General features: G+C 34.8%; 1 protein-coding gene across 1 annotated transcript; it reads left to right on the top strand.

Annotated features, from left to right (window-relative positions):
* Positions 1-8,030: 8,030 nt before the first annotated feature.
* On the top strand, positions 8,031-10,214 carry LOC115973148 (proliferating cellular nuclear antigen 1-like; the record flags this gene model as incomplete). Its single annotated transcript, XM_031093394.1, has 4 exons — positions 8,031-8,420; positions 8,814-8,923; positions 9,741-9,847; positions 9,950-10,214. Coding segments are annotated over 4 exons (692 nt in total), but the record flags the coding sequence as incomplete, so codon positions are not given.
* Positions 10,215-14,440: the final 4,226 nt, after the last annotated feature.

The raw sequence follows: 14,440 nt of genomic DNA, 5'->3' as shown, positions 1-14,440 counted from the left end.
TCATTAGAAAGAAAAGAAAAAAAAAAAAAACTCGTATAAATTTTAAACGAAAATTCCCCTGTGTTTGACTGATCAAGAATTTTGACCTGAATCCAAAATCGGTGTTTTTGGATGTAAACTTGTCTATAGCATATATAAAACTCCGAGAAACAATTGGAAAATTATTTCAAAAAGATAAAAAAAACTCGGATCAATTTTGTACGAAAATGCCCCTTGGTTAGGCTGGTCAAGAATATTGACCTGAATCAAATGTCGGCGTGTATGCCTGAAAACTTGTAGACAGCACTTTAAGTCGTCGAAGAAGCAAATGCAAAATTCATTAGAAGGAAAAGAAAAAAAAATAAAAAAAAACTTGTATCAATTTTGATTGAAAATGCCCCTCGGTTAGATTGGTCAACAATTTTCACCTGAATCCAGTATCTGTGCTTTTGCATTAAAACTTGTAGATAGCATATATAGAGCTCCAAGAAACAATTGGAAAATTCTTATGGCAAACAACCCAAAAAAAAAAAAAAAAAAAACCTCTAGTAATTTTATTACGAAAATGACCCTCGGTCAGACTAGCCAAGAATTTTGACCGGAATCAAATGTCGGCATGTGTGCAGGAAAACTTGTAGAGAGCAAATTAAGAGAGCCAAGAAACAAATGCAAAATTCTTTAGAAAGAAAAGAAAAGAAAAAAAACTCGTATGAATTTTGTACGAAAATGCCCCTCGGGTAGATTGGTCAAGAATTTTGACCTCTATCAAATGTCGACGTGTGTGCATGAAAACTTGTAGACAGCACATTAAGGCGTTGAAGAAACAAATGCAAGTCATTAGAAAGAAAAGAAAAAAAAAAAAAAACTCGTATAAATTTTAAACGAAAATTCCCCTGTGTTTGACTGATCAAGAATTTTGACCTGAATCCAAAATCGGTGTTTTTGGATGTAAACTTGTCTATAGCATATATAAAACTCCGAGAAACAATTGGAAAATTATTTCAAAAAGATAAAAAAAACTCGGATCAATTTTGTACGAAAATGCCCCTTGGTTAGGCTGGTCAAGAATATTGACCTGAATCAAATGTCGGCGTGTATGCCTGAAAACTTGTAGACAGCACTTTAAGTCGTCGAAGAAGCAAATGCAAAATTCATTAGAAGGAAAAGAAAAAAAAAAAAAAAAAAACTTGTATCAATTTTGATTGAAAATGCCCCTCGGTTAGATTGGTCAACAATTTTCACCTGAATCCAGTATCTGTGCTTTTGCATTAAAACTTGTAGATAGCATATATAGAGCTCCAAGAAACAATTGGAAAATTCTTATGGCAAACAACCCAAAAAAAAAAAAAAAAAAACCTCAGTAATTTTATTACGAAAATGACCCTCGGTCAGACTAGCCAAAAATTTTGACCGGAATCAAATGTCGGCATGTGTGCAGGAAAACTTGTAGAGAGCAAATTAAGAGAGCCAAGAAACAAATGCAAAATTCTTTAGAAAGAAAAGAAAAGAAAAAAAAACTCGTAATTTTGTACGAAAATGCCCCTCGGGTAGATTGGTCAAGAATTTTGACCTCTATCAAATGTCGACGTGTGTGCATGAAAACTTGTAGACAGCACATTAAGGCGTTGAAGAAACAAATGCAAGTCATTAGAAAGAAAAGAAAAAAAAAAAAACTCGTATAAATTTTAAACGAAAATTCTCCTGTGTTTGACTGATCAAGAATTTTGACCTGAATCCAAAATCGGTGTTTTTGGATGTAAACTTGTCTATAGCGTATATAAAACTCCGAGAAACAATTGGAAAATTATTTCAAAAAGATAAAAAAAACTCGGATCAATTTTGTACGAAAATGCCCCTTGGTTAGGCTGGTCAAGAATATTAACTTATACCTACACATGTGAATGATCAATTATAGTGATCCTATTGATGTTAGAATAATGCTAGAAATATAAATTATGTAATTATGTTCTATAATATATTGTCAAATAAATAATGAGAAATGTATGTTTGTGAAAACATAATAATTTTTTGACTTTGTTATCCTAAATATTCATAATAATAACAAATTAACAATATTGATAATAAGACATTTGAAGCTACTAAAATGGTTTTTCCTTTCAACTTTCACAATATTATTTTCGTCAAGTTTCACAATATTATTCACAATGCGTGAGAATATGTCATTATTTTGTAATGAAATTGTAATACCTGGAAAAAAAAAAAAAAAAAAAAAAAAAAAGGAACGGTATTTAAGTAAATATTTTGTGGGGTCAATTTTATAATTTATAATTATAAGGGAGTTTTTAGAAAATAAGGTTGAAACCCTAGTTATATATAAGCTTATTATGTCAACGTATATATAGAGAGATATTTTGAGAGAGGAGACTATACAAATTACTCAGGTAGAGAAGGTTTTACTGCACAATTGAGGAAAGCTTAAAATTTTCTTTCTTGTCAAATCTATGTTTTATTTAGAATTTAAGTATTTTTTTATGTGGATATTTTGGTCAGTAGTGAAACTGTTTAAATATTCAAGAATTTGAATGAAGCATACGAAGAAAAGTTTAATTTTATTTTTCAATAAACTAGACGATGCACCTGTAGATTTTTCTAGGTTCTGAGATTTAATCTTTTTCTATAGTTTTGTTGCATTATGCGGAGGTAGAGGCTATAAACTTTTGGGCTTAATGGTCAGGTTTCTGCACGGTTTCTTTGATAAATAGTACCTGATGTGGACTTCTTAGGGTATAGGGTAGAACCCGAAGTGGTATTGGGGGAAATTCAGAAGCCACCCTCAAAAATAAAATTTAGAAGCCTAGTAGTCTTGGCATGCGTTATTATTTGTTTATTGATCTTGGTAGAACTGAATAAGAAAGTCAATGAGGTCTGACCAGTTATTAAAAAAAAAAGAGAGAAACAAACAAAGGAACACACTATATTTTTTAAATATATCTTTTGGTAGTGAAAATTCGATGTGTAGTCCCTTGTTTTTTTTTTTTTTCTTTTTTTTCTCGTGAGAAGTGTTAATTACTCTTTAGTAGAACTAAAGTGAAAGAAACTGTGGCAATGAAATTGGAAAAAATAAGTTTAGAGAATCTTGTACGTACGAGATTTAAATGTAAGACGTATGTGATTTTAAATACGACACATGGCACAAATACCATATCTAAATTCTTGTGCCCCACAAAAACTATTGGGAATAGTGGTAATAGTTTTGGATGGTTTTAAGACTTTATCCATGATATATAAATGATTGTAACTCTCACTTTGAATGTCTTCTTCTTTCAAAACTTTCAATGGAAAACTAAAAATTCTCTAGGACTTCTCCAAATTTTTATTTATTTAGAACTTAATAAACTTGTTTGTATCCTATGGATAAATTTGTAGTAACGTTTTAGTAACTCTTATGTAGGTGCATATATCGTTTAAGGATAACATTTCGTTGCGGCTCCAAATTGTCAAATGTTTTGTTTGGTTATTAAATCACTATATGTTTTAAATATATCTTTTGGCAGTGAAAATTCGATGGGTAGTCCCTTCTCTTTTTTTTTTTTTTTTGACATGAGAAGTGTTAATTCATCTTTAGTAGAAGTAAAGTGAAAGAAACAGTGGCAATGAAATTGGAAAAAATAAGTTTAGAGAATCTTGTACGTACGAGATTTGTATGTAAGACGTACGTGATTTTAAAGTTTCTTTTGGATCAATAGTTCCTGAGAGTTTGTACGAAACTCGACCGTATGAGTGTTGCAGGGGATTCAGCAGAATTTAAGAATTTGACTGTCTTTTGGACAAAATCTGTTCCACTTGAACTAAAAACATTTGTGAATATTTGAAACAGCATTTGGACCGTTATAACTCTTTACCCGTGATAAATAAATGATTCTAACTCTCACATTTTGTACTTCTTTGAAAACCTTCTAAGAAACACTAAAAATCGTAGGGGACTTCTCTGAAATTGCTGCATTTAGAACTTAATTAAATGTGGTTGTGTCCTTGGGATTAATCTGTAGTAACATTTTAGCAACTCCGGTGCGGGTGCATATAGTGTCTAAGGATAGCGTTTTGTTGTGGATCTAAATTGCAAATGTTTTGCTTGATTATTAAATCACTATATTTCTTTTTATATTTTTTGGTGGTGAAAAGTTGATGTGTAGTCCTTTTTTTTTTTAAATGTGATAAGCGTTAGTTCCCCTTTTCAAAACCTTCTAAGAAACACTAAAAATCCACTAGGACTTCTCCAAAACTATTGTATTTAGAATGTAATAAACTTGGTTGTATCCTTGGGATAAATTTGTAGTATCATTTTAACAACTATTGTGTGGGTGTATATAGTTTCTAAGGATAGCATTTCGTTGTGGCTCCAAATTGTCAAATGTTTTTTTTATTATTAAATCAATATATTTTTTGGTAGTGAAAATTTGATGTGCAGCCCATTTTTTTCATTTTTTAATGGGGCTAGTGTTACTTCATCTTTAGTAGAACTAAAGTGAAAGAAACTGTGGCAATGAAATGAAAAAAAAAAAGTTTAGAGAGTCGCCTATGTACGAGAGATGTATGGAAGACGTACGATAATTTCAAGTTTCTTTTGTAAAACTTGAAAATACGAGTGTTGCAGATTTTACGAATTCAACAGTTTTTTGGATAAAATTTGTTCCACTTGAAATGAAAATGTTTGTAAATATCGAAAATAGTTTATGGACGGTTATAACTCCTTACTCATGATATATAAATGATTCTAACTCTTCCTTTTAATATCTTCTACAATCTAAACATTCTTAGAAACACTAAAAATCCTCTGGAACATCACCAAAATTGCTATTTTTAGAACCTAATAAACATGGTTGTATTCTGGAGATAAATTTATAGTAACCTTTCAACAAATGTTGTGTGGGTGCATACATTGTCTAAGGAAAGCGTTTCATTGGGGCTCCAAATTATCAAGTTTTTTATTTTATTTTATTTATTGAATCACTATATTTTTTTAATTATATTTTTCAGTACAAAAAATGGGAAGTTTAGTCCCAATTTTTTTTTAATGTGAAAAGCATTAATTCCTCTTTAGTAGAGGGAGAGTGACAAAAAATATGGCAAACAAATGAAAAAAATTTCTAGAGTCTCGGACGCACGAGAGTTGTACATAAGATTTTTCTATCTCCTTTCTTTTCTCTTCACTTCCCCCAGCTACAACGATCGAAGGTGTTAGCCTTGGTCTTCTAGTTCGGTCATGTCACATTTCTTCTTCTTTTTTTCATACGATTATTTAGGCTAAAAATTTAAGGGTTGTGTTAAGGTGCCCGTTAGCAACACACTTTTGGGTAAATTTTTGGCTAATTTTTTTAGCTTTTGCCAGTTTTTCAGTTTTTAACAATTTTTTTTTATCTCTTTCGGCAATTTTTTTGACAACTATTTTTTCCTTTTTTTTTAGTTAAACACAAAAAAGAAAACTGTTAACCGCACGATGCTGTTAATATTTCCCAAAATTTAAAACATTCAAAAGGACTGAATACTCTGTAAAGCTGAGCACAATCCCTCACAAAAAGCCTCTGTCTCTTATCTTTATAGACTCTAAAGTCTAAAAGGCTATTGGCCTAATGGTGGTCAAACCAATAGACTACTGTTTTTTATAATAAATATTCACAAAAGAGTAAATATGCACCCAAAAGCAACTCCATGAGCAGAGCGCTAAATTCCATATCAAATGGAAAAAAAGCAACCAGGCAAAAATGGGTAATTACCCATAAAAATCTAACTATTTAGTTAGTTGACGCGGTTTGGAAACATATTGGAATTCTAGCAACTCGAGTTTCAAAGGCTCGATTTTGGGCCTGTAAATCGACTCTTTGAGGCTCGATTTGAATGTTTTACTCGGGTCTGAGTTGGCATTATTTCCACGTGGCATCTACTTGTAAATCGAGTCTTAGAGACTCGATTTACATTTACAGTAAAAAAAAAAAAAATTTGCCTTTACACCTTCTCACCTCAACAACCACAAAACCACACCTTCTCACCTCACCTCAATATCCATTCTTCCTTCTCTGGGTTCTTCTCTCACCAGCACGGCCTGGGGTCGCGCCCAGAAACAGGTTGCCTGCGACCCAGGCCGCAGGCGACCCAGGCGCGCGACCCAGGTCGCAGGCGACCCAGGTCGCGCGCGACCCAGGGCGCAGGCGACCCAGGTCCCGCGCGACCTAGGCCGCGCGACCCCAGGCGCGCAACCCAGGCCTGGGGTCGCGCGGCCTGGGTTGCAGGCGACCTGTTTCTGGGTTTTTTTTTTTAAACTTCTCTTTCTTCTCTTGGTGGTTTTGTTAGGATTGCTGTTGTTGCTGTGGTTTTGTGGTCGTTGAGGTGAGAAGGTGTAAAGGCAAAATTTTTTTTTTTTACTGTAAATGTAAATCGAGTCTCTAAGACTCGATTTACAAGTAGATGCCACGTGGAAATAATGCCAACTCAGATCGGAGTAAAACATGCAAATTGAGTCTCAAAGAGTCGATTTACAGGCCCAAAATCGAGCCTTTGAAGCTCGAGTTGCTAGAATTCTAATATGTTTCCAAACAGCGTCAACTAACTAAATAGTTAGATTTTTATGGATAGTTACCCATTTTCGCCCAAGCAACCAATTCAAGCTGTCAATCTTGCTTTTGACACCGCATGAGTAACGTGACAAAAAAAAAAGAAAAAAAGAAAAAGAAAAGGGAAACAGTTCTGTTTTTTTCACAGAACAGAGTAACTTTTTTACTCCCAAGTCCCAAATTAACTTTCTGTGGCGTCTCTTTGGTTATTTCATTTATTTAGTTTATATTATAGCTGGCTTTTAACTAATTGTATACTATACTTGGCTTCGTTTGGTAAAGATGTGTGTAAAGCTACAGTAGTGTAGCTGTGATGTTCCTGCATAATGGTGTCGCGTAGCTGCATAAAATTCAAATTCAAATCAGATCTGTACAGCAGCTGTAGATAGATATTTCAACCTTTAATTTGAATTGTAAACAGAGTTTAAACTGAGATATTATAAGATGGAGAATGTTAACCAGCACCGCTTGGTGCTGATTAAGGGCAGAAAAAACAAAAAATATTTGTCAGAAAAAGTAAAAAATATCCTAAAATAGTATGTATAAACTGAAAAAGTAACATAAATTGAGAAAGAAGACATAATTTTTTTTTTTCAGAAAAAAGTGTGCTTAACGGTGTCCGTAACTTAACACAACCCTTATAAGATAGCTGTACAACTCTATAAATGATATAGTTGTAACAGAGCGCTGGATTCCATATCAAATGGAAAAAAAGCAACCAATTAAACTTGTCAATCTCACTTTTGACACTGCGTGAAGTAACGTGACAACAAAAGAAGAAAAAACAGAAAATTTCGGTTCTGTTTCGGTTTCTGGTTTGAATACACCGAACCGATCGAAACCGAACCGAACATATTATAATATATTTTACACATAATATATGATATATAATATATGCGCCTGCCATACATGTTTGGCCATTTCATTTTTTTTAAAACCATTTGGGCCTCTCTTTTTTTCCTTTATATGGTCTGGCCCTTTCTTTTTTTTTTTTTTTTTTGATGGCATGGTCTAATTAAACTAATTAGATATCATGAGGGCGTTTGGATAGCCCGTTTTCCTGCGTCCACGTTTGGTGTTGCATTTTCTTTGTTTTTTTTTTTTTTTTTTTTTTTTTTTTTTTTCTTCTGCCCGCATAAGTTGACTTTGGTGGACAAAAATTACTGTTTTGCACTGTAGTAGTACTGTTCATATACTGTAGCAACACTGTTCACGTATTAAAAAATATTAAAAATAGGTCCCACGGTACTTTTCACACATTTAAAAATTATTTTGCTACAGTGTTTTCAGTTTTCAGTTTTCAGTTTTCAGTTTCAGCAACAATAAACTTAATCCAAACGGACCCCCATGTATTCATTTTATTTTTAGAATAAGTAAGTATAATTAAACTAATTAGATATCTAATTTACCTAATTAAAATTAATCTAATTTAACTATAAAAGCAAAAGTTAAAAACCCTACCCAGTACTTTCATTCTCACAGAGTCACAGCCTCCACTCTTCAGAGTTCTGCCCTCCTCTTCTCTCACCGCTCCACACGCCGCCTCCACACGCCGGCCTCCCTACGCCGTCCTCCGAGGGAGTCTATTGAAGAAGGTTCTGGAATCGATCAAGGACCTCGTCAATGACGCCAACTTCGACTGCTCCGCCACCGGGTTCTCGCTCCAGGCCATGGATTCCAGCCACCTGGCACTCGTGGCTCTTCTTCTCAGATCTGAGGGCTTCGAGCACTACCGCTGTGACCGTAACGTGTCCATGGGGATGAACCTCAACAACATGGCCAAGATGCTCAAGTGCGCGGGAAATGATGATATTGTTACCATTAAGGCCGATGATGGTGGTGATACTGTCACTTTCATGTTCGAAAGCCCTAGTAAGAACCGTTGATTTTGCTTGCTTTTGGTGCTTTTTTGTTTTGTTTTTGTTGGTGATTCTGTTTGGCTGCTGAGAAATTGTGGGTGTGTGCTTGGTAAATGAAGGTGGGATCTTGAGTGTTGTGTTTATGGGTTTGGGTTTTTGTTGTCATTCTGTTTGGTTGCTGTGAAAATGTGGGAATTTGGTAAGTTTTTTTTTTTGGGTTTCTGTTTGGTGATTTTGTTGTAATTTTGTTTGGTTGCTGAGAAAATGTGGGAGAGGGCAAGAAAATGTGATGAATGGTTGTTTGTTTGATAGATGAAGATGGAATCTTGAATCAATGCTATTACACAGTAACTTGTCCCCAAAAGTTAACATTCTGCATTTTTTTCCCTTGTTGCTTATGATTCAGACATGTCATCGACTGCGTTCATTGAACCACTCCCTGTCATTGATTTTGTTGCTCAGATTTTAGATAAAGATGTGTATTCAAGGCCATTATCAGATGCTGATCGTGTTAAGGTATTGTACTCTTTGGTGTGGAAATGAAGTGGTCATGCTCTTCACATGTGCAGTTTTGGTTTTATGATATGCTTTGAAATCATACTAGACACCAGTAGGTTGAGAATCTGATAATTTGTGTAGCAATTGAAAGTTCTAACCCAATCATAGGCTTAAAACTTTCAAATGTTACGTTCAAAGCAAGAGTAAGTGCTGCATGTAACATTCTGGTTCCTGATCCTTCTGGCTGCTTAACTCTGTTCTATGATAGCTGTCAATCTTTTACCTCATCAAAACGCTGCTAATGGGTTTAGATAGAACATTTTGGTGAAAGCATTACCTAATTAGTGAATGGACATGGTAATGCTAGATTCTAACTCAAAATGGGATAGCTACCATTCTAACATCTTGTATAATTTATCATTTAGAGTAATTTTTGCATTATTGTGAACTTTTCAAGTTTAGCTCTCCTTCCTAGTCCTAGAGCTGTGTTAAGCTTAGATTGAATAATTTGTGAAATCATTTTGCTTGTTGAACAGTTATTGCTATGACAATGCAGCAGCTGTCTTTGCATGGTTTACATTTGATTTATCTTACTTCAATTTAGCCTTACTACTTGTAGGCATTTGCTTTCTCCAACAAAATCAACCAAGATTGACTTTGAAGTCGTTTAATTCACCATTAGAACGTTCAAGTGTCTACATGTCTTTTCCACTCTTAGGATCAATAAGTACCGCACATCTAGTCCAGATTATCAATCCATTATTTTTGCAGATAAAGTTGAGATGCATTCTTTAAATGATGTCTAACCAAGTTACTTTTGTATCAAGGATTGCAGGTTAAGAAAGCCCTTAGAGGTGTCAAAGTAGAAGTTACACATAGAGGAAATGTTCGAAGGAAATACCGCATTTCAGGCTTGACATCACAGCCTACAAGGGAGCTAATGTATTTAGATTCGCCATCATTGTTCTTTCCTCTTGCTAGTTGTTGTGTTTTCTTATTGTACTCTTTTGGAATGATTATCTTCTTCTTTTTCCCCTTAAACAGTTTCCCAGTAGATGAGCAAAAGAACATGAAATCATCTAAATGGAGGAAGTATAAACAGGAAACTAGAATGCAACGGGGAAACTAAAAATGGAGACTGCAACCAATTTGCATTTTGAATCACAAATCTGTGGAAATGTTTTTAAAAAAAAATTGAAGTTTTGTTGTATAATCAGATTCATAGAATTGAAGTCCATAGAATTCAGATTTGATTTATAAACAAACCTACACAAAAATTGCAGATCGGTAACCCGAAAAAAAAAAAAAATTGAAAAACATGCAGATCAGATCCATGCCGCCACTACAAAAACAGAATTAGCAGAGAATATGATGAAATCAAAAGGCAAAATATATACAGATTCAAAATCAATAACATCCATAAAGAAACGAAAAGCAAAACCCAGATAGGAAAAGGGAAAAAGGAAAGAACTTTACAAAGCAGTCATCGTCAATTGTGTAGATATACTTCTTCTTGGACACCATGTAGCCAAAGCAACGAGAAGCAGAGTATTTGAAGGAAATGCAAGAAGCTTTTAGGACCCAGAATCCTTTTGATATCGTTGTAGAGTTCATAATCAAAGCCTTCAGGGTCTTTGATGACTTTCAAAATGCAACGAGAAATTTTTCTGGGTTCGGGTTTGTGCTTTGTGAGAGTGACAGGGATGAAGGGAAAAGGCAAAATGAGAAAAGAGAAAAAGATGGGGAGGAAAGCCTTCCATAGGTAACAAAACAATTTGCTCTGACCCTTTGGCAGAAGTAGGACCCATAAATAGTGTGAAAAATATTGAGCGATGGAAATGGGTTATGGTGCCAAACAAGGTATGTATTTTTAAGTGATGGGTTATGAGTGATGAGTGATGAGTGACGGAAATTGAGTGATGAGTGATGAGTGATGAAAAATAAAAAAACAAACAAGGCCTATCCTTTTCCTTAATGGGCCAGGGACCTTTTTTTAACTTTTTGGAAAGGAATTAAGGACTTTTTAAAGCCATATATTTCCCGCCTCTTGACTTCCCCATCTAACTCTTATATTCAAAACAAGGGTCATCCCTAAATAGTTTCAGAAATTAGGTATTTTGCTGAAACTTTTCGCCAAAAGGGGTATATCCCCATTTTTTCCGATAAATAAAATGTACTAAAGCTGTAAAGCACAAGCATTGGTCCAAATTGTGAACCCACGATGACTTTTATTTCTAGTGGTCTTACATACCATTTATCTAGATAATCATCTAACAACTTCAACGCAGTAATTTGATGTGGTTATCGATCGTTAGCTTAATTAGCAAAATTTCATACCATCAAATAAGAGATTTGGAGTTCGAAGTTTGAACCCCCAAATTCATCAAATATTGATTGTTATCTTAACTAACGATAAAGAGCAAATAATGATCCAAATGAATTATATCTAATAGTGGGTTTCAATTAGCTCAACTGGAAAAATTTAGTATTATCAAATAAGAGACCAACAACCAATTAATGTCTTAACCTGATAATAAAAAACAATCATCGTGGACCTCATAAGTTAAAATTATATCATGTATCTAAAAAAAAAGTATACATGAGATCAAACTTGAGATTGTCCTTAAAAAAATAAAAATAAAAAGAAGGAGACGAGAAAGTTTATAGCTACAAATTGAAGTAAACCACAAAATGAGTATATTCTTGACCCTCAAAATAGCAATGCCAAAATTTACTACAGAATTGACCTTGCCTAGCTCTTCCTACAAGTGCGGCACACGCAAGCACAAAAGCAAAGATAGACAATGTCATTTGGGTTAGTTACAAGACCTGCCTGTTGGGTCAGAAATTATAAGATGGGCCCTGCTGAGTTAACAATTCATCTTTGAAATAAAGCCAACCAAAGCCCATGCTTTTTTGGTAACACCAAAGCCCATGCTTGGTGCAACTTGAAATTGTTCTTTCAATTTTTGCGAGTCTTATAATGTCTTTCTATGAGCTTAGATTGGGCTCGAGCTCCTGACTTTGTCATCACTCTTAATTAGCGCTCTTCAATGGCCTTGCTTCAATGTTCTGGCCATGCCATCATCATGGAATAACATATACAAATGCTGATACAACAAGAAGTGATCGCAAAATATTCTGCCTTGATCAGCTTGGGTTTTTCTACCTTAGCGAGGATACAAGGCAAGCATGTACTTCTATTATGTACTAATCATAACATAACGCATCAACAATCACTAGCGTCACAGGACCATCATGATCTGGAAAAAAATATTTGTGACCACCGTAAATTCTTTTTGGCAGGATAAAATTTAATAACAAACTTGATTGTAAACTAAGATTATAACTTTACTCTTTTTTTTATTATTATTATTATATGTGAATTTTGACAAATTCATAAATAGATTACATTTTCTTCTTATATCCTCCATACTTGCAAAATTTCAAAAATATAAAAAATTAATAGCTATGTCATCAATCAAATCTTTAAATTTTGAGTTTTTGTAATCTAAAATTATACATAAAAAATAAATTTATGGATTAAAAGTAAATAACATACAATTGACATGAAATTTGACATTCATTTTAAGAACATAAAAAACATGCAATTCAACAATTATATTTTCAAAATGTGTGGTCATGTCAATTTATTTAATGAGTTATAACCTTACGGTACAATTAAGTTTGTAACCAAATTTTGTCCTTAAATTTCAGTTCCCTTAACAATATATTAGGTCCTTACAAACAAAAAAGAAAAATCCCAAGAAAATTTTTATCTAACTAAAATTTTGATAGAGATGTAACTTGCAACATTAGTAATGAGACTTGTGGGGTCAGAGAATTCATGACCTCGGCTCACTTCATGCTAAGGCCCACGGCCTGTGCCGAGGAGAGGTAATGCCGAGGACGCACCATGGAGGTCCAGGACGGCCTAAGGAAATGGCCGAGGACGACCTCATGCTCGGCGTCCCATAATACCCTTAAAAGGAAGAATGAGCACAGTGCAGAGAAAGCCCAAGTAAAAGGCTACCAACACTGCAATAAAGCAATCTGCACCTACCAGGACCATACTCTTCAGTTTTTGTAACCACCCCCCAACCACTCTAAGTATGGGCTAACAGGACAAGTCTTAAGCCCTTGAAAATTGAGCTTACACGCGGACGCTAGCGAAAGGATAAAGGCCAGTATAAAAGGTTAAGAGAGGATGTATGAGTGAGGGGGGAGACAACCAGTCCTCCCAACCATGGCGTCCTAGAAATAAGGAGAATAACAAGAGCACAACGCTCCCCAGACTTCTCGGACGAGATTCACTGACCGGAGCCAACCCAAACCACCGTCCGGTGACCAAGGCCTAGCCTTTCAAACCCACGCTCTACAAATGATGTTGTTCGGGCCTTCTTTACGTACGAGCCCAGTATCATCTTGGGGTAGTCGTGAATCGAGTCCCTACAATTGGCGCCGTCTGTGGGGAGGCTTGTGCACTGGCCCAGGTGGAACGAGAAGTCCTTTCATCATTTTCAGCGGACCGTTGTTGTGTCTTAACACAAAGTTCCATTAGGGGCTGCGCGTCGAAACGTTAGCAACCCGAACAGTTCTAGGGGCTTTCCATGGAAGATCAACATCTCACATCTTGGTTGAGGGGCTAATCCCTCAAGGGGCTAATCCCTCCAACTACTTAATAAATCTAAGTTTTGGATAGAACCAAGGTATTGCATGGTCCTCGGACTCAAACCTATAGGGAAACCAACTACTTAAAAAAAACTAAGTTTTGGGCAGAACCAAGGTATTGCATGGTCCTCAGACTCAAACCTATGGGGAAACCAACTACTTAAAAAAATTAAGTTTGGGTAGAACCAAGGTATGTTCCCATATGATATTACAAGGATAATGACATGAAAAAAAAAAAATTACAAACCAAAACTTAGATGTTGAATAAAAACAATATGGCACAGTTAGAGCCCTAAGCAGAGTAAATGGCAGCAAAGGTTTTAGGATGTCCATGGTCTGTGTGTAGATATATGCGTGCATATCCATTATACACACATTATATCTATTATAATAATAACTAAAAAGAGTGGAAGCTTGTAAAAGCCAGTAACTTTGAAGCTTGTAAAACCAATAGCTTCTCAATTCAACATCATTCAGCATTGAATTAAAAAGAAATTTTCCCTAATTCAAAATCATGACATAACTTGTGACATAATTTCTGGAAAAAATAGAGATTGATTTGATACACTTTCAAACTATATGAATTACAAACCAATTTCCCCTAACAATGAACACCGTTGTCATGCTAACTGTATTTTACATGAATTTCTGCCCTAGATGTGCGTCAAAAAACACTTCAAAACCAAACCCACTTCAAAACCAAACCCAACAAAGCTAAAACAGCAACAATAATTATGAATACAGATAGACAAAAATCTAACAGCGAAAAACTTAAGAAGCCACACTCAAATCAGATTACATGCAAAGGGAAAAAATTAAAATTTGAACTCAGCATTTACAAATTACCTTAATACATTTGTAATC

The sequence above is a fragment of the Quercus lobata genome, unplaced genomic scaffold, assembly GCF_001633185.2.
Source record: "Quercus lobata isolate SW786 unplaced genomic scaffold, ValleyOak3.0 Primary Assembly Scq3eQI_331, whole genome shotgun sequence".
In the NCBI taxonomy this organism is placed as follows: Eukaryota; Viridiplantae; Streptophyta; class Magnoliopsida; order Fagales; family Fagaceae; genus Quercus; species Quercus lobata.
This window is presented reverse-complemented; position numbering and strand designations above follow the sequence as displayed.